This window comes from Scophthalmus maximus, chromosome 2, assembly GCF_022379125.1.
Source record: "Scophthalmus maximus strain ysfricsl-2021 chromosome 2, ASM2237912v1, whole genome shotgun sequence".
NCBI lineage: Eukaryota > Metazoa > Chordata > Actinopteri > Pleuronectiformes > Scophthalmidae > Scophthalmus > Scophthalmus maximus.
The window spans coordinates 31,422,574-31,443,290 of record NC_061516.1 but is presented as its reverse complement, the minus strand read 5'-3'; the positions used below and the strand labels follow the sequence as shown (position 1 = coordinate 31,443,290).

The 20,717-nt window shown below is 42.8% G+C and overlaps 1 protein-coding gene across 4 annotated transcripts in view; it reads left to right on the top strand.

Moving 5' to 3' along the window:
• kcnc2 (potassium voltage-gated channel, Shaw-related subfamily, member 2) overlaps window positions 1-20,717 on the top strand; it is a 77,698-nt gene that overhangs the window by 51,403 nt on the left and 5,578 nt on the right. For all 4 annotated transcript variants that reach the window (XR_004790152.2, XM_035625509.2, XM_035625508.2 and 1 more), the window contains exons 2-3: window positions 17,094-18,027; window positions 19,638-19,808. Coding sequence is in view for 3 of the 4 variants with exons in the window: in XM_035625509.2 (XP_035481402.1) it covers window positions 17,094-18,027; window positions 19,638-19,808 (1,105 nt within the window). In the remaining variant the exon portion in view is untranslated. The remainder of the gene's footprint in view (window positions 1-17,093; window positions 18,028-19,637; window positions 19,809-20,717) is intronic.

The window sequence follows — 20,717 nt, the reverse complement described above, 5'->3', positions numbered from 1 at the left end:
ACACACACACACACACACACACACACACACACACACACACACACACACACACACACACACACACACACACACACACACACACACACACACACACACACACACACACACACACACACACACACACACACACAGTTCTTCTCTGCTTATCTACAGATGGATGACAGGAGGAAGGAAACTAGCTTAATACACTCACAACATGTGGTTAAATGAGCACAGTGTCTTACACGTGTGCTGGACTTGTTCAGCAAATGTTGAGTGAATAAAGGACCTAAGCGGTATTTTATTTGACTGTTTTTCCGTGTGAAGGCTTTCATTGGTGGAAGTTTGCTGATGCTGCCATCGCTCATCTTCCGTCATATCTCAAGTCAGTCGAGACAAGTCTGAGTCAAACCCTGGCCTGAAATGTCAAGACTTACAGTTCTGTGTTGGAGTCCAAGTTGGAGTTCTGTGTAGACGTCAAACTAAGATCATTACATCCTGGCAGGCTACATTATTGCAGGTATAAAGATGTTGGAATACAATGTCCAGGATAGCAGCACATTTATTTGCTGTGTTATTCATGTGTTCGTGGGCTTTGGGTTTCTGGGCCTGTACAGCTTTACAGACTTGCTGCTGGCTCCCCAAACACATGCTGGCATGAATTCTGTCCTGTGAGTTAAATCCTGATGATACAAAGAGTCATTCCAATGTATCCATTGTCTTACAGTTGTTAATTTTGCAGTGGTTGTTCATGGAAAGTGTTTTTGAGCACGTGTGCATCACAAGATCCTGTGATGAATGTGGCCACTGTGCCGAGTGCAAGTCCTTTCGCTCTCCGTCTTCCCACTAGTCATGTTTGTCTAGATATAAGAATTTGTAATCATTTGCATTTTTAGATAACCTGAACCCGATCCAAAGTCAAAGCAACAACAATTGTACAGCAGATCTCAAAAGCAATTCTTAAGTCAAGTCATTGATGATGAGGCTTTTTTTGTCAACTGTATTTTACGACGTATTTCCTGTTTCACGTGAAATCTTGACACATTTGCTTGGATCTGTCAGTGCAGTTTTTTTTTTTTTTGCTGTAACCAAGTAGTCAAAGTAGTAGGAAATTTGATTTGATGACAAAAGCAATCCCCTTTGGATGTCTGAGTTTCAGTGTGTGTCACCTGGTTGTTCAGCTCACTAGTTTACTGACAGAAGCAGTCAGTGTTGAATCAGCCTTTGCACATGAGACAAAATGGAAACAAACTAAACCAATCTGCCTCACACTTTCTTGCATGTCTGGATCTCTCCACCTCGACCAACACAACAGTCCCTGATCCTGTTGTCAACCGGGGCTTCCTCAACTGAAGAGACAGCCGCTTTGTGCATCACCGGATCAAACACTTTGTGGGCCACTTAAATACCAGGGCTGTTAAGTTAAGTCAAATGAAGTCACTCGTCGTCCATTGGACCCTCATCTTTCTGATCCTCGTCCGTTTCAGATTCTCGTGTCAGACTCTCGTGTCCCAGCCTTGAAATGTGATTAATGTCACATTCTGCCTCTGAGGATTAAGGAGCGGGGTTCGAGTGAGGAAACAAAGAAGTGCGTCTTTTATCAGGAAATAGGCCGTCAGTGTGCTCGTGGGGAATGGGTGTATGTAAAGGGTGTCGTTTGGGTTATTATGATTAGCAATGATTTGCATGGTGTGGTAATTTTCTTTAAAGAATGGGGTGGCTTGGGGACAGGGTGAAGATGTAGCAGTCCCTCAGTGATATTTATTATAGAAGGGATAAAAACTGCCTGTCTGCTTTTGTCAAATTCTGGTGCAATCCCAAAAAAATGAAATCCCAATGTCCCAACATTTAGGACGGTTTGACTCTTTTTGTTTAGGGGTTGTGAGTGTCTGAATATGCCTCAGAAACATTGGACATGTGGTGGAGAAGAGGAAATAAGTTGAGTTGAGAAAAATGTGCTTCGGAAAAGGAAATATGTTTCAAAAAAGGGGGGAATGTGGAAAGGGAAGTTGGAAATGCTGCATCGGTAAAGTGGTGACTAGACAACTGGTTAAATGTCTACTAAGACCTAGAAACAGGATAATGACAGAGCTTGAAAATGAGCTTTAACTGATCAAAGGTCAAAGTATCATCTTTTTTAACTCAATTGTAATCATTACATTACATTCATTTAAATGTAATTAAACTTACAGTCGCAGCATCGAGGCAGGTTACATTCAGGGCCCAGAATTAAAGTCTGTGGTACGTATCTTGAACTTTCCATTCCACATGTCGGGAGAGATGTCAAAGATGTTTCAAAGGGCTCGTCCAGGACCTCTCGCACCCAGAGGGAGAATCTTATTCTACACCAACGAGCCGCACTCACAGATCTGGTTTGAGAGCTCCATACAAACCACCACACTCAGAGACCGCTCAGCTCAGACCTGTCATGCCCTGGTGATTATACATCAGCATAGTCACTGCTAATATGTATGCTTCTATACCGCAGACATGCTCTCATGAACACCGGCTTCCATGAGTCGATGGCACGTCTGAGACATGGGCAAAGCCTTGCAATATTGATGGGCAGATAAACAGATGACAGAGAGCGGCAGTGAGGGAGAAGCGTGCTGGTTATATTTAGAATCCTCGTCTCCGTGGGTACTCAAGCGGCACTATTTTAGTCTGACTGGTGAGGTTGAATACGGCTTTTGTTTTATTTCCAGTGACAATAAGCTTTAATCTCTTCAATTCTTTGATTTCTACCAGGCAGTCTTTTTAGGGACAAGTTTTGACAGTCAGCAAATGCAGAGGAGAATTTTTCAATTGACAGAAAATACGAAAATGCAGGGAACAGACACTTAAACCCATTTTCTGTAGTTTTGATGAGTGCTCATCTGTTTTGCTCAGTTCATAGCTGGCAGCAGAGGGGTTCACAGATATTTAAATCCAATCCCCATGCCACATCCTTACACTGGCTGTCACTATTAATGTGTTGTGAAGATAGTAATACTTTATCATATATTTTTATGCCAAAATATGAATTTATATCAGTTCAAACTATTTGTTCTACAGCTACTGACACCTCTTCCTCCATAATAAACACTAACAGTGCAAAATTCTCATTTTATTCCCTATTGGTGTAATTATGTGTTATTATATCATCCAATTTGTATTTAAAAATTAGAGAGTATTAGACAAATACTAGTACATTGAAGATGAATATTGATTCATTACTTATAAAGCTCAACTATATAAAACAGTTCTTTGTCCAGTGTCTAGTGTCTGTGATGGCAAAATGGAGTTTCCTTTCCTTTCCTCTGTGTGAATGAAGACAACAGTGGCTGGCATGGATTTGTCTGTCTCTGGCTCAGCACCCCCCCAGCACCGACTTCACTGACTTAACGTGACGATCAAATCGTAACGCCTGGAAACTTTTGATAGGCTATTTTCAGCCCCAGCATCTGGTTGGTTGCCAGAAGCGACGGGTTTAGAAGGGTTCCCCGAGTGAGCCGGCTGCCATGTCACAATGAGCCGAGTACAATGAGGATGGGTAAGAAATGTGTGTGTGTGTGTGTGTGTGTGTGTGTGTGTGTGTGTGAGCGGGGGAGGTGGTGACGGACGACAACCAGGGGAACAGAAGATCCTCCTGGCACGCGGAAACGCTTCTGTGTTTTTGTTCTTTCTTCGTTTAGGCGTCGGGGATCTGTTTTCGGGGGTGCCCGCTCGTATCCTTCCTCTGTCAGTTGTTGATTCTAAATTAGTGACAAAACCCATTCTTTTAGTTGAATGAGTGACAGCACACCCTGCTCTTGTTTTGTCATCTGTCTCTACTGAAAACAGCAACAACAAAAAGCAATTATTTCATCTCGTTCGTGAAAAGGGAGCCAGGGAGTGAGAAAGATGGGGAAACCCTTTTCCCTGCCAAGGAGTTCCACCATTCATTGTTCCCCTCGGCTGCCTCCCCGCCTCCCGTTTGTCCTCCCTCCTCTCTCTGCCTCTTTCTCTCTTCACACGTGCGATTCACCATCTTGAGCTGTCAAAAAAAGGGAAAAGGTGTCGTTTCCATGGCGGGAGCTGATCAAGAACAAAAAAAAGAAAAGAAAGTGCAGCCCGTATCTGACAAAAACATGGTGTTAAATTGGGATCTTCCCTGGGACTCGTCACTGTCCTCCCAGGCACTGGGTTTATTTCTATCCCACTTTATTTAATAAAATAAATATCATCCAGCCTAGTCTCTATAGAATCAGGCTGAGATGGAAATCAATTACTTGTTGGTTTAATTATGTATGCTCTACGATGGTCTTTAAATGAGCCATTCAGCTAACTACACTGCCTAATGTTGATTTAACCGCTTTTTAATTTTAGAATGGGGACCTTGATGTGACAGAATTTGCAAAGGCAGACACCATGTCTGTTTCCCAGCATGCACTGTTCTCCTCCTACAGGCCGGCTCACTTATCACACGGCATGCCTAAGTAGATATACTGCATGTGTATAAAGCTAATGGCCCAGGACTCTGGGGGAAGCTTCTCTAACCCCACAGGACCCGTAGGAGGTCCATCATTTCAAATACACATTTTGGTTTAAAGTCCAGGCTGGAATTCAAGATCTCTAAAAAAAACATATGCAGCATGTTAGGCTTTCTGAAGCTCATGGTCCTCTCTTCAATAGCATACACTTGATTTGCATGGCACATATTTAGCAGACTGTCCTTTCCAGAGTGAATTACAATGAGCGCATCAGAAGAAAACAGCATAAATAAACATAAAGACACGTCAGGCTCTTTCTCCTTCATTCACACTGCAAAGGTCAAAGAAGTGAATCAGATCTGTCTGGCTGGCAAACATTAAAACCAAAAAACTGCTATTATTGACTTAGGTGTTGTCTGCAACATTATTGAAAAACATAATTTACTATTGTGAGATTCAGATTCACAAAGTTAAAAGCCATTGTTTCTTGCTGCTTTGCAATTTTGGAATATTGATGTCCCTGATTTTGTACTTTCCTGTGTCACTGTTGAATATCCATGTTTCTTCAAAAGACGAAATATACACACTGAAGATACTGTATTAGGTTGTTGCCCCAGGGATTTAGAGCTATTAATAAAGTGTGTGGGAGTGAGTGTCACTGTTTGTGTGTCTTTCATCACTTCTCCTCAGAAGCATGCAGGTGACAAAGACTACAGGAAAAGCTGCCATGTAGACATGTGACAACAGATGTCAGTATGTTTCTGGATGCAAATGAGTTGGAGGAGGGTGTATTATAATCTTTAACATGTTTGAATAAATAGAATATAGAATATATAAATAGAATAGAATATGCGACGAAATACAAATAATTTGTTTTGCCAGATACATTTTGAGGGAATGTGATTGTTGCCTGGATTATTTTCAGATGAGTGGACACTGGTCCTCTGTGTGGAGTGGTTAGGAAAAGATGGGCGTTCTGATTAAATGGTTAGAAAGTTAAACATTATGCCTCAAGATGTAGACCACCAACTCTCATATTTTAGCCTATACGTGTTAGTAATTGTAATACAACTATCACTGTATTACTGATACTCAAAAAAAACATTATGATTCTCTTTCATGATTTCTTAGCAGCTTTATGCATGTGTTCTGTCAATGGACATCGACATAGTGTTTTCTTCTGAAAGGGTAAATCACACTGAATCTGTTGTGTCTGTGTTCAGGTTTGACTCAGTTATGACTCAGGAGTCACGACTGAGGTTTTTGACTCAAATTGTTGATATTGAGCACGGAGAGTTTCAAAGTACATTATTATCTTCATTGACTGTGTGTCACGGGCTGCTGCAGGTCTGGAAGCTGACTACTCAAACCTGGTCAGGTCGGATGGCAAAACTCATACAATCAGCTGTGGAGTCAGTTTGACATTGGTTTAAGACCTAGTTCATCGGTTACCAGGCCAGAAAGGGATAGGTACATAGAGAAAGACAGACGCTCTTGTCATGAAGAGGGTGATCACTGTCACTCCCTTGTGTGTGTTCACTAACATGGGTTGGTGGTGGAGGAGGGGGGTGGGTTGCCGCTGCTTTTAAGTGACACAACACTACTGAGCGATAGACAGAGCAACAGACGGAAGGATATCTCTGCCCGGGGGTTTGTGCTTCCAGCTGGAGCTGAGCTCTCTGTCTGTGAGAGAGACATACAAACACACAAACTGAAAGAGAGGAGCCATGCTGTCATTTAAAAGAAGGGTAAACTGTGATCTGTAGCAACAAGAATAAAATTATGTTCATTAAGAATAATTAATTTCCCCTTAACTTGCAGACTAAAATTTGATAATGCTCACAAAAAGTCATGCTAACAATCTGTCATATCACAAATTTAATATCAGTATCACTTTCTAATAATTCATTTTCAGCTGTTTGTTCCTTGCTTTAATCAGCCAAACAGCAAAAGCTCATTTCTGTCACTGTCCAGCTCAGTCAGAACTGTCCCTCTGGTGCACAGTGATACTTGCTAACAGGATATTAATGATAAATGAATCGTAGTCCAGATACACCAAACATTTTCAGAAGGTCAGTGGTCAAATGATTCATTGATGGAGGCTAAAGCTGGAGATACAGACAATGTAAACGTCATGAGGATTAATTTATTTTTCACAATCTGGCTAGCTAAAAACTTATAATGGATAAGGGAATGATTAATCAATAATAAAGCACTTTGTTTCAAATAATTATCCCTTATTTTTGGTATCATGAGATCCTTATTGGCCTTTAGATAAGGAAGCCTGACTCCACACGGTATTACATGTGCAGTCTTTGCATACTGAACAGTGATGGCTTTGTTCATGTGGACGTGCAGTTCAACAAGCCCGCAGACTTCATGACTGTACAGTGGAAAAGCCCTGAATCCAGATTGAAAAAATAACTTTTGTAGCCGTCAAGTAGAAACAGAAGGCAAGACATATACAAGCCCCAACCCCCAAACCCCACAGGTTTCTTTATGTTGGTTTGTAGATGTAGGAGTGTGTTCGAGATCCTCTTTGACTGTGTTATCACCGCCGGGTTCCCCTCAGCTTGATGATGTCACGGCAGCTTACAGGGACGGAGCAGCATGGCGGTCTCAGATCGGGGCACACAGCTTTCACTATAGTGTCAAACAGATGGTGGCAGTCCCAAGGAAGTGGGGGAAGCAGGCCTTCTGATTGGTTGAGCCAGCAGGGCGGTTTCTGAATCAGACCCTGAGCGGAGCGGTGCGCGTGCGCGCGTGTGTGTGTGTGTGTGTGTGTGTGTGTTTCAGTTGAAGGATGCCAAGGTTTGCCCATCCAACATGTTGCGGTGCGAACAGATTAAGGGATGTATAGAAATATGTGTGACCCCTGAGGTTCACTCTGTTTTTAGCCTTCTGAGTGAGTGCTGGAGCTACAGTACCGAAAATGACCTTTCCAGCTTAGTAGCGCACATTCCTGGCTAATGAGAAGTAAGACAGCATGGATGTGATAGCAATGTGTGTAAGGAACCATGTTTATGACCGAGTCTCTCCTCGAGGAGACTTCCCCTAAATTTTGAGTAAGTGGTTAGAAATCTGAGCTTAAAGGTCCCAGATTTCACATTTTTCCAATGTTTTAATGGGAGTTGCAAAATCCATGTGTGGTTTTAAGTACCAAACACCATCTCAATGTAGATTTATATTTCATTTCTAGTGCTTCTCTCTGGAGCTCTATCAAGAACAGAGCGTTTGAGTTGGCCAGCCACAGGTAAGTGATTGTAGCCTACTACAGTAATACTGGTAAATGCAAATAGTGATGGTCAGTCAAAGCTGAAATGAACCACACAAAGTGTCAAATTCAGATTGAAATTGTGGCCTTGGTGTGGAGCTTAACACCAGAGACCTGTACCTAGTTCCAGGGCAAACCCCTAAATCATCTGGCAGGATGACAGTTTCCAGGTCCAGTGCAGGAGGGATGGCCCGCTGCCCCTGTCTCCACTTGATTTCTTAGCTGCTAGACCCTCCGGGCAGACTAGAACGGGGCAGGTTTGTCAAGTCCTGCCAGGGAGCGTGCATGGCTGCAGAATCTGAGACCATCTGGGACATCAGGGAAGTGGGTTATTAGGCAGCTGAGACAGCTAGAAATAAATACAAAATAACAAAAATAAACGAAATATGCTTTGCCTGGGCAGCAACATGAGACAACGCTGTCAAGCAGCTTATCTTTTATTCTGAGTTCTGTCTCCAGGAAATGGAAATTATCCCACAACTTTGCATAAGAAAGTTTTTGTCAACATAATAGTAGCTGGTTTAGTCCATGTGTAACTCAGGAAACAACAGGATTGATAAAACAGGAAACTTAAAACAGCAAGACAAAAGTAATCCAACATTCGGAAGAATCAAATTAAAATGATTAACAGACTAAAAGATCATTAGAGAGTTTGAAGAAAAGTCTTTAACTGTCAGGCTTCCACAAAATGGCAGGCAAGAACTCAACAGCACGACACAAAAGAAGATGCAGAGCAGTTCAGATGCAAAAACAGTGTTTATTGGTCAGGCAGAGGTCAAGTCAGGTAGTCAATTGGCGAAGAAAACATATCCAGTAGGGGCAGGCAAAAAGCAAAGTCCAAAGAGGCAGGTCAAAACAGGTACAGCCAGAATCAGGATCAGAATAACGAAATGCTGGAGAGCTAGTAGTAGTCACACTAGACAATCTGGCAGAGGACTGAGGGAATGGACCGGTATATATACACTGCAGAGCGGATTAGCTGATGAGGAACAGGTGAATATGGGGGTGGGGCAGGCCAGGTGAATGGAATCGGCAGGAGGAGGGTGTGGCAGAGTCTCAAATGACATGAGAGTTAGTGTGACAAAAACAGGAAACAGACAATTAAAAAAGTAAAGTCCGGCTGAAGTGACATTAATACTGATTACCTATTATCAAGCTCTAGTTATCTTATCAGGGTGTCCCATTTCACATATCGGCAATATATTCCGTGATTGTACTTTTATTTTAACAGTTTACTGACCCACCACCACTCCACAGTCCGTCAGCTGATTCACTCACCTCCATTGGGGAATAACAGATTATGATGCCTGTTCCTGTAGGTGAAGTTTGTGGTAATCAGTGAAATCAGCCTGTTGTAATGATTTTTTCGGATGAAATATGTTCACGTGGCTCTTCACAGCACATGTTGGGATTCAGATATGAAGGTCATGGGTTTGACCTTATACCACCTTGGCTGTAATTAATTAGTGAGAAACTAAAAGCCTCACACATTGTGAAAGATATGGCTGAACACTAGGGCGTGCTTTGTTCAGAGATGGACGGTCTGTACTACATCCGCCCTGCTGTGTGTCTTCAAAGAGTAATTTTATGTAAGTACAGGATTTACTTAGCATGAGCAGGGAGTGTGCTGGAAATCAGGATGTTGAGCAGCGTGTGCGTGTTGCAATCACATGGTAGACTAGCAACATTGCATTTTTAATGTTTATCATAAATAACCAGGGCTGCACGGTGGTGTAGTGGTTAGCGCTTTCGCCTCACAGCAAGAAGGTTCTTGGTTCGAATCCCGGTTCAACCAGGGCCTTTCTGTGTGGAGTTTGCATGTTCTGTGTATGCGTGGGTTCTCTCCGGGTTCTCCGGCTTCCTCCCCTTAGGTAAACTGAAGACTCTAAATTGACCGTAGGTGTGAATGTGAGAGTGAATGGTTGTTTGTCTCTGTATGTGGCCCTGCGATAGGCTGGCGACCTGTCCAGGGTGAACCCCGCCTCTCGCCCAATGTTAGCTGGGATCCAGCCCCCCGTGACCCTTAAATGGATAAAGCGGTAGACAATGAATGAATAAATAACCATGGATGTTTGTGTGTGTGTGTGTGTGTGTGTGTGTGTGTGTGTGTGTGTGTGTGTGTGTGTGTGTGTGTGTGTGTGTGTGTGTGTGTGTGTGTGTGTGTGTGTGTGTGTGTGTGTGTGTGTGTGTGTGTGTGTGAGAGTATGTGAATTGGTATCAATGTAGCTATCTGCATGTTAGTGTACTGTGAATGCATGTGTGTTTGGTGTTGTCTGGCTGGTTTAATGTGACATGATTCAGCTGTTACACGATGGTGTGCACTAGGGAGATATATCCTCACTCCGCAGATGCGAACAGCCATTGTAGACCACTGCTTGTTGTACCTGAGCCCAAGGAAACTTCTGTTCGTTTCAACCAATGTGATGAGAGGAAGATGGAGATAAAGACACAGAGAGGCGAGTTAGAGAGAAATTCAGAATAGTGAAGGAAACAACCTCTAAGGCTAGAGTCAGGCTTTTGTGGTGTGATTTTCATATTATATTGGATTGATAGTAGAGATAGAAAGTATTTCTATGAAAATAACAAAAGCCAGTGAAGACAACAAAGCATTTGTCTCGTTGTACTTCATTAATGATTCATTCATGTGTTTGAGTTTTTTGGTACATGTTGGCTAATGCTAGCTAAACTGACATGTCATTCAACCAGCCGGGAATTCGGGTCGTTTGAATGAAAATTATGCTGCAGCTCATTGTGTACCTAGCTCTGATTGTGCGTGTGTTTTAACAATGTTTCCTTTGTTCGTTATTGATCTGGAAAGTCAGAATCTGTGATTTTCAACTTCATCGCAGTAAAGTGCTGGAGTAGCCCCATGCACTTTATTAAAATCTTCCATAGTGTACGCTTATCACAATATGATCCACCATGCGCAATAACAGCAGAATCTCAACTCCAGCATGAAGTAGAACTTCATCACATCGCGTAAATGAGCCTTATCCTCAATTTAGGACTATCCGCTCTTTGTCCGCACTCAGTTTCAAACATGACCTTTCAAATTATAATAGGATATTTTCACGTTATAACGTGAAAGTTTCATCAAATAATGTGAATGTTTCGCATTATAACGTGAACGTGATACTCAGGTTACAGTTTGTGAAAGTCGGTGAAGCTCGACTCAGTACATGGAACCCTGAAGTGGAGAATCAGCCGTTGCATGAACGTGCTGTCGTGAATGCGGTTGTAAAAAAGCGCCATGCCACTATGTACTGTTCTGTTCTTTAGATGTAATAGTATTTTCGAGTTATGAGACAGTGATCTGCCGAATACAGCCGTATGCATTTTACTATACTTGTCAGATTTCTGTGTATGTCCTGTGATCTAGCACACACCCACTCCTGAGATCAAAGGATATCATCGTATATAATAGGCGGTTAATCCTCGTCAGACTTAGACTCAGTTAGACTCATTCAAGACTTCTTTGAGACTCCATTCCTGCGGATTGTACCTAAAATGTGATGACCTTGTATTTGGCATGCTGGACTGCATCTAGATAAATAGTCTGAACCCCACAACTACTTCCGCATCCATCTTTCGTCTGCGCTCTCACCCGACCACAGCTCTAGTGTCCTGACCCGACATCCTGGAGTGATTATTGCCACACCTTTGGATCCAAAACCCTTTCTTTCAAACAATTTGGTCCTTTGAGCCGGATCCTAGCAACTGTTACAGTCCAAGATGTCCAGAACAGATGAGAGAGAACGAGACCGGAGCGTGGAGCGTCCACACCAAGTCGAGCAACGACCATCAAAGCTTCGGGGACTATGACGTCAACTACCCTACCAGCTCCCGCAAGTCTCTTGACGAGCAACCCAGGAAGGCCGCCTCCGCTGATGCCGACAGAGACAAAAGAACTTGTCGCCGGCAAGAGGAAATCTACAAAACTTCTCGAAGATGGTCGCTAGCCTTTCCGCCCAAGCAAAGCCACGTCCCAAGCATCATGGACGCGGGAAACCTGCAACCAGTGAGCGGTCGTCGAAAAGTGGTTATTGAGACCAACAACGGAGGAAAAGCAAATCGGAGCTGCCGTATGGTTACGAGTTCTGACCCCTACAAGGTGCAACCGAGGAACCAAGTGACCAGGAGGACCCAGGGGAACCCTGTTCAAGCGAGGAGTGTTCAGTTGAATCTTCCGATAGCTTTGAAGATACCTTCCCTCATCAGACAGAATATCCCCTCTGTTGCAAGGTCCCAGTGAAGTGGACCAGATGATCAATCACCTGTTTTCCACCATCCTGATCACATGTATCTCGTCTTCTAGGAAAGCTGCCCAACAAGTTAACGAATAACTTCTACAGATTCACGGACCCTGTACACGTTCCTACACCAAACCTGCTTGACCTGTCCGGGTGTCTTGAGCAGGAGATGCACGTACAGGCCAGTGGACTCCAGTGCCGCACCAACGCCGGTAAGGAGAAGCAAGCTCAATGCAAAGATTACAAGTTTCAGAGTACTACCACTATCATCCACGGCAGCCAGCAGAATTAGTTGGAGACTGCAGTAATCGTAGCTGCAAAGGAGAGAGTACAAGAGGAACCAAAGAAGTACTGCCCCTACCGCGACAACTTTCAGCACTACTTTAATCAGGGTAGCAACTTCAAACTATTGACTAAGGAACAGAAGACGGAGTGGATCAAAGCAAGCAAGAGATGTTGGAGATGTGGCCGGAATCAGCAAAGTGCACCCTCAATGCCAACTGAAAACAGTGTGACCAAAAGCACCTTGACATTCTTCACAAGGTCAACAATAGGCCTGGCACAGTAGTACCTGGCATGCCTAAATCGACAGAACAAATAAACTGTCTGGTGAGTACCACGTCCGAAACCCTGTACCTGAACCGGCCAACAAGCGGCAGTCATGTGCTACTGAAGTTGTGCAGCGTTATCATCCGGAGTGGCAAGAAGGTGCTTGAGACTTATGCCATACTGGATGACAGTTCAGAGCGCACCATACTTCTAAAGGAAGCAGCTGACCTCCTGGGCCTTGACGGAGTCGCCAAGGTCCTGGCACTCCGTACAGTGAGAAGTCTGCAACATCAATGGAGCCACAGTATCATTCTCTGTAGCTCCTGCATCACAGCCTGAAGAGAGAGCTCACCCTGACCATTCAGAAAGTAATGTACTGGACAGACTCTACCACAGTGCTCAACTGACACCAGTCGGAATCATGCAGGTATAAGGTATTCATGGGAACCAGAGTCGCAGAGATACAAGAGCTATCTGACCCTACAGCCTGGCATTATGTCGACCCTGCAACAAACCCTGCCGACAATATCACAAGAGGAAAAACACTAGCTCAGCTCGCTGAGAAAGATCACTGGAGTCAAGGGCAACCCTTCCTCCATCTGTCAGCCAACAATTGGCCAAAGGCACAAGAGGGGAAACCCCCAGAGGAGGCCGAGGGACTGAGGAAAACGGTATTCTGTGGACTGACTTTAGGAGCAGCCGGTCTACCTGTACCCAATATCCATAGTCTCTCAAAATCCTCTGGGAAACACTTATGGACAGTTTGCTTGAACAAAATTACAGATTTATCTGAGTTTGAACATTATTGAAAAGATTTGGTCATACTCAAATACACAAGTCAGACAAAAAGTGTAACAAAAGTCAATTCAATTTTAGACAGGTTATACATTTAAATGAATATATGTTTGGGACAGCACCTCCTGGTATTTTTTCCATTTCGAGCACTGCTATGAAGTAGCATTGATAACACAGTGTTCGTGTCCATTTTATTAAGATGAAGATGGCTTACAATGATGCAAGAAGACTGACAGCATATTCAGTGTTAACATGCAATGTATATTTAAAGTAGTCAATTTAAGATCCTTGAATATAGAAAGTTGATGGTCCTGTAACTCTGAGTGATGTAGGGTAACCCAATAAAACTGAAGGTGTCATCTTTCATATTTGATTAATGTCAGAATGAGGAGGATGAACAGTTGTACTAGTAGGACAATGTAGACAAGTGTACCACGATGAGCATGCAAACAGCTGTAGAGTGAATGCACACACACAGTTCAGAAGCAGGGTGACCCAAATAGTGGCAATATTTTGAGAGTGAGTCATGCAATCCAAAACCAAGGCAGGGCGTAAAAAACAACTTGTTTAGAGCTCAGTAGGCAGAGCACACCAGTGGATGGGACGTGGGAGGAAGGTAGAGAAAGAGAATAGTAGGCTGTGTGGAAATCTGCTGTCTAGCTCTCAGAAAAAAAGATTATGCCTGAGTTTCTTCCACAGAAGTGGAATATCTGGATGTCAGCTCTATAAACACTTTACAGAGGCTGATCAAAACAACCAAGTAAAAATAAAATCAGTACGTGACTCATCATTTAACCCTGTTATTCAGATGCTTTAATTTTGCCACCCAAAGACTGAAGTTACTTACAGTATCTCACAAAAGAGAGTACACCCCCCACATTTTTGTAAATATTTTATTATATCTTTTCATGGGACAACACTGAAGATATGACACTGCTACAATGTAAAGAAGTCAGTGTACAGCTTGTATAACAGTGTAAATTTACTGTCCCCTCAAAATAACTCCACACACAGCCATTAATTTCAAAACCGCTTGCAACAAAAGTGAATACACCCCTAAGTGAAAATGTCCAAAATGGGCCCAAAGTGTCAATATTTTGTGTGGCCACCATTATTTTCCAGCACTGCCTTAACTCTCTTGGGCATGGAGTTCACTAGAGCTTCACAGGTTGCCACTGGAATCCTCCATGACGACATCACGGACCTGGTGGATGTTAGAGACCTTGCACTCCTCCACCTTCCATTTGAGGATGCCCCACAGATGCTCGATAGGGTTTAGGTCTGGAGACGTGCTTGGCCAGTCCTCACCTTTACCCTCAGCTTCTTTAGCAAGGCAGTGGTCGTCTTGGAGGTGTGTTTGGGGTGGTTATCATGTTGGAATACTGCCCTGCGGCCCAGTTTCCGAAGGGAAGGGATCATGCTCGGCTTCAGTATGTCACAGTACACGTTGGCATTAATTTTTCCCTCAATGAACTGTAGCCCCCCAGTGCCGGCAGCACTCATGCAGCCCCAGACCATGACACTCCCACCACCATGCTTGACTGTAGGCAAGACACACTTGTCTTTGTACTCCTCAACTGGTTGCCGCCACACGCTTGACACCATCTGAACCAAATAAGTTTATCTTGGTCTCATCAGACCACAGGACATGATTCCAGTAATCCATGTCCTTAGTCTGCTTGTCTTCAGCAAACAGTTTGCGGACTTTCTTGTGCATCATCTTGAGAAAGGGCTTCCTTCTGGGACGACAGCCATGCAGACCAATTTCATGCAGTGTGCGGCGTATGGTCTGAGCACTGACAGGCTGACCCCCCACCCCTTCAACCTCTGCACTCATACATCTATTGTCCAAAGACAACCTCTGGATATGATGCTGAGCACGTGCCCTCAACTTCTTTGGTCGACCATGGCGAGGCCTGTTCTGAGTGGAACCTGTCCTGTTAAACCGCTGTATGGTCTTGGCCACCATGCTGCAGCTCAGTTTCAGGGTGTTGGCAATCGTCTTATAGCCTAGGCCATCTTTATGTAGAGCAACAATTCTTTTTTTCAGATCCTCAGAGAGTTCTTTGCCATGAGGTGCCAAGTTGAACTTCCAGTGGCCAGTTTGAGAGAGTGTGAGAGCGACAACACCAAATTTAACACACATGCTCCCCATTCACACCTGAGACCTTGTAACACTAAGGAGTCACATGACACCGGGGAGGGAAAATGGCTAATTGGGCCCATTTTTGGACATTTTCACTTAGGGGTGTATTCACTTTTGTTGCTAGCAGTTTAGACATTAATGGCTGTGTGTTGAGTTATTTTGAGGGGACAGTAAATTTTCACTGTTTTACAAGCTGTACACTGACTACTTTACATTGTAGCAAAGTGTCATTTCTTCAGTGTTGCCCCATGAAAAGATATAATAAAATATTTTTAAAATGTGAGGGGTGTACTCACTTTTATGAGATACTGTAAATTCAGTTCCAGCAACTTGAGAATGTTTTATTGACTAGAACTTTCTATTAGTCAAAGTCTTGGTAGACATCTATGTATTCTTGGTAAGACTTTGATTCTCTCTAAGTGTACCCTCCATCTCCATCTCTTGCCTCCCTTTGCCATTCAACAAATTAACGATGAAATCACAGTGTCTCTCCCCTATAACCGTGCCTAAAGCTGTTGTGTATAAAGTAAACCAATATGTTGGGAGTAGGTATGAATGAAGTTGGAAATAGCACTCAAGAGAACTACTTCGGGGTCACTATCACTGGCTGACTTTGCCTGGGGACACTGCTGCCTAGAAACAAAGGGGACACCTGAGAAAAGATGGCTTTAATTTTTAACCAATTGAACATTGCAATACCTGTGTTGCGTACCTAACTGAGACACACAACACCTGCACTACACAACAAATACCTGGTTGCAGTTGGTATTAAAGGTGATGGAATGTGCATTGTACCCTGTGGTAGTGCATTAGCACATTTATCAGGAGGACTTACCGATATGCCACACATTTCTTACCAAAACAAGCATCTAATAGAAAATGTTGTGCCAGAATTTAGATGGAAATTGGTTTCTGTAATAAAATACCAATCACTAAGTTGAGCATGGAAATTCATTTCTCACATTAGGAATCATAGTTTGACAAAACAGTCCCAAGGTCAACTTATTAGCTTTTTTTCCTGGGCGTCCATAGTTTTGTAAGTTGTCCAGGATAAACTAAAATCCATTTAATGACAAGCTTTTAATATTTATATCTGCATACACAATTACTGGCAGCTTTTACTTCTGGATTGGTTTATTGCAGCTACAGTGTCCACATCCGAAAGTTTAGACTGGTTACATGTTACAACTGCGGGTTGAAGATAAATCCCCATCATATGATGAAACACAAATATGAGGTTTACACATGTCCAAAATGCAAAAGCACAAAACAGACTTATTCTGAAGTCTCACTTCATTGATTTTAACCACTGTCCTGTTTGCTTCACTGCCAATTGCCCGACTTAACGGCAACAGTAAATTAAATCTGCATCTACCTTCCCATGCCACATTTCCTCTAGGATCACAGGGAGGTGTGTGTTTATTTGTTGTTCTTGCTAATAGATTGCTCCTCTCTCTGGGGTCCATTCAAACTGATACAAGTTAATTCAACTTGTTCACTCTCCTCAAGGGTAAATGAGTGGATTGATCTTGGGGTTGTATTTGCAGATGCCAGAGTATAAAACATCATGTTTGGAAATAACCTGAAAAGTTAAGGATGCATTGACAATAACATCCATTTCCCTCTTTTTCTGTTTTCTTCTCTTGTAGTTTATTGCATTTGCATCGTTGTTCTTCATCCTGGTCTCCATCACCACCTTCTGCCTGGAGACTCATGAAGCCTTTAACACTATCATCAACAAGACTGAGCTGATGCCGAACAGCAGTGTGCCGGACTCGGGTCCCCAGTATGAGATTGAAACTGACCCTGCGCTCACTTATGTTGAGGGTGTTTGTGTCCTCTGGTTCACCATTGAGTTCCTGGTGCGTGTGACCTTCTGCCCTGTCAAGCTGGAGTTTATTAAGAGCCTGCTCAACATCATTGACTTCGTTGCTATCCTGCCTTTCTACTTGGAGGTAGGGCTGAGTGGCCTTTCTTCAAAGGCGGCTAAGGATGTGTTGGGTTTCCTCAGGGTGGTGCGCTTTGTTCGTATCCTGCGTATCTTCAAGCTCACACGTCATTTTGTGGGGCTAAGGGTGTTGGGCCACACATTACGTGCCAGCACCAATGAATTTTTGCTGCTCATCATCTTTCTGGCGTTGGGAGTGTTAATTTTTGCCACCATGATTTACTATGCCGAGCGAATCGGCGCCAAGCCCAACGACCCCACTGCTAGCCTCCACACCAAGTTTAAGAACATTCCCATTGGCTTCTGGTGGGCAGTGGTAACCATGACTACACTGGGATATGGCGACATGTATCCAGAGACATGGTCAGGCATGGTGGTTGGCGCATTATGTGCTTTAGCTGGCGTGCTAACGATAGCCATGCCTGTGCCGGTTATCGTCAATAACTTTGGGATGTACTACTCCCTGGCCATGGCCAAGCAGAAGCTACCGAAAAAAAGGAAGAAACACATTCCTCAGGCAGTGCTGGGAGGTTCACCCTCCTACTGCAAAGCCGATCTCAACACCACCTGCAACAGCACTCAAGGTGACCTGTGCCACGTCAAAGGGAGCAGGGGACTAGAACGCAACCGCTCAGGTAAGACCAAGTGGTCAGAGCAAGGCCATTTGAGGCAGAAAATTATAATCAACCACTCCTCAGTGGGAAAGTTCACATTATTCCGAAGGGCATTATTCATGAAGGGACAGCAACTCATCTCAGGTAGACAGCAGTGGTCAGTGCCCCCTGAGACTTAAGCACAACAGCAGCTTCGTCACAGAAGACTGAGTCCTGTTTCTTTCTAGACTTCATCTCTGGATGCCACAATGATAAGGATGGCAACACAAGTGGCAATGAGAGTAGGAGATGGTTGTGACAAATAGCTCATGCTGATAAGAATTCACAGACCTTGTGTCCAAGTTTGCTGTTAAAACCGTAGGTGGCTGGTTTTCCCTCTAGGCCTATGTCAGTAATTTACTCTGACACATCTGATATCGATGGAAATTAGAGTCGACCTCTGTATATGCTGGCTTTCTTTGAATTCGAATGCAGAAATTCCTGAGGGTAGGTGTGCACTCTAGGCTCCTCACAGTCTACTTGTTTATTAGGTCTCAGAACCTTCCATTTAATAAGCATAGAATAATTCAAGCCTCAAGTGAATGCACAAACAGAGTCAATCTGGTTTAGTAGCCCGAATGATTTCCTTAGAAGAGATTTCAAATACACAGTATGAGAGGTTACTTTCCTCTTCAGTGTCCTTTAGATTATCTCATGTTTATGTTGCAATGTGAAAAGTTCCATGTTACATACTGTACATTTGATCTTTAGAAGCATTTGATTTCTCCATATGTTAAAGCTGTGTACATGTGACATTGAAAGAATTTGGAGGGTGGTCTTTTTTATTCTAGGCAAATCGGGAGAGACAAATCATCTTAAGTTGAATGTGAAAATCATTACCTGGAAATGAATAAATATAACATTTTGTGATACCCCTTTAAATTTTGTGATATTTAAGGTTTGGTTTTTTTATTCATGGAGGGAGTTATTCAACATATTTTGCCACTCTTATTTCTTATTCTTTGAAGCGCAAATTAGAAACACGCTAATGTATGATGTCATATCTGGTAAAATCGCACATTATTTTAAGCTTAAGCTCCTCCCTTGATCTTAGTGTATCTTTATCAGCAGTATGCTCAAGTAGTATGCAAATTATACTTTTGTTACTTTTAAATATGGACCTGTCTTTAAGACTTTGTAGCTCTATTTGATTCTGTACTTAACGATGATTTCTATATAAATTCAAGTAATTTTTTGTAATCAACATGAGGCTTCTCTAGAGTAGTCCAGTAAATTCGCATTAATTTACATTCACCAAAATCTCAATAAAAGTCATCAGATTGACCTTAAACTTATGACATATGACCTTAAGGGGTTATGCAAATCATATTCCCACCCCAAAAAGTTGTTGTTACCATAGAAATGTTACCAACTTTAAAAATGTACATGGTTAAAAGCCATACTGGAAGGAAGAAGGGAGTGAAGGGTTAGTAAAATGATTTAGTAATTTAAGCTGTGTGGCATTGTTAGTACATTCCAGAAGGCTTTTTGCTGTTGAGACATGTTGCTGTTTAGTTTTACAAGTTGAGGATTCAAAGCTTGACAGATACATGTCACTTTCATCTGTGTAACCTGTTGTTTCTTGTTCACAGTTCTGTCAGCAGACTGCAGTGGGGGCAGTGACCTGACCATGTCTCCAGAGGAGAGGGTCCCCATGCGACGGTCCAGTACCAGGGAACAGGACCGTCGGAGTGGGGGCACGTGCTTCCTGCTCGCTGCGAGTGACTACACCTGTCCTGCAGACGGAGGGATACGAAAAACAGGTAACTGGTTGGGGAAATCCAACTGTTTTACAATATCATGTAATATAAAGTAAGTATGGATACATTTACTATGTAATTTCAAAAAACTTCGTCATCAGTTTTTTTGGCGTGTGTGAAATTGTTTTTTAATAAATTAAATACAAATTCACAGCAGTTAATGTTTTAATAAAGGTTTTAATAAAAAAATCCATTGCTTGCCAGGCCTGCTGTGCCCACTTACGGGTTGCTAGGCTATGACGGAATAGTTGCTGCTTGGGGAAGGGCCAGCAAACAGTTAATTCCAAGCCCTTAACAATGTTAGTACTGTGAATATTAATATAGTGAAGAAGTCAATTTGCCCATATTAGGAGTAGATCATGGCTGTGGTTGTACCAACAGGAGGACCCGGTTTCATGTCTCTGAATGGACAAGGTTGAAACTTTGCCAACAAAGTTTAATACCAATAAACCTCGACCAGATATTGTTTCCGAGTAGAAATAACAATTTATCTTCACATTTCCTTCACCTTCAGTCCTTTAGCAATTTTTCAGTGGAAAGGTCAGGCTCCGAAAGGGCTTGACCCTCGGAACACTTTAACCCAAAGCTAAAGGTCATCATGAAGTTCACATCTACTGAATTTCCAGAAAGCATTGTTGTTCTTCCATGTGATTTCCAAAACAGGTTGTGAATTTAAATAGATAAATGGAGAAATTCACACATTGGAAATGAGGTCGATCTGCAGCTGATTTAATGCAGTAAACATATTATCTCTGTAAATTACTTTCATTTAGTTCCTCTTGACCATATAATATAAATAAATAAAAAAACAACTTTTCCCTGTGAGGACTAATTTCCTACTCTCAGAAGTTAACTGCCTCTCCAGGAGGCTAACTAAATTCTTTCAATGTTATTGCTTTATAGCCTCATGGT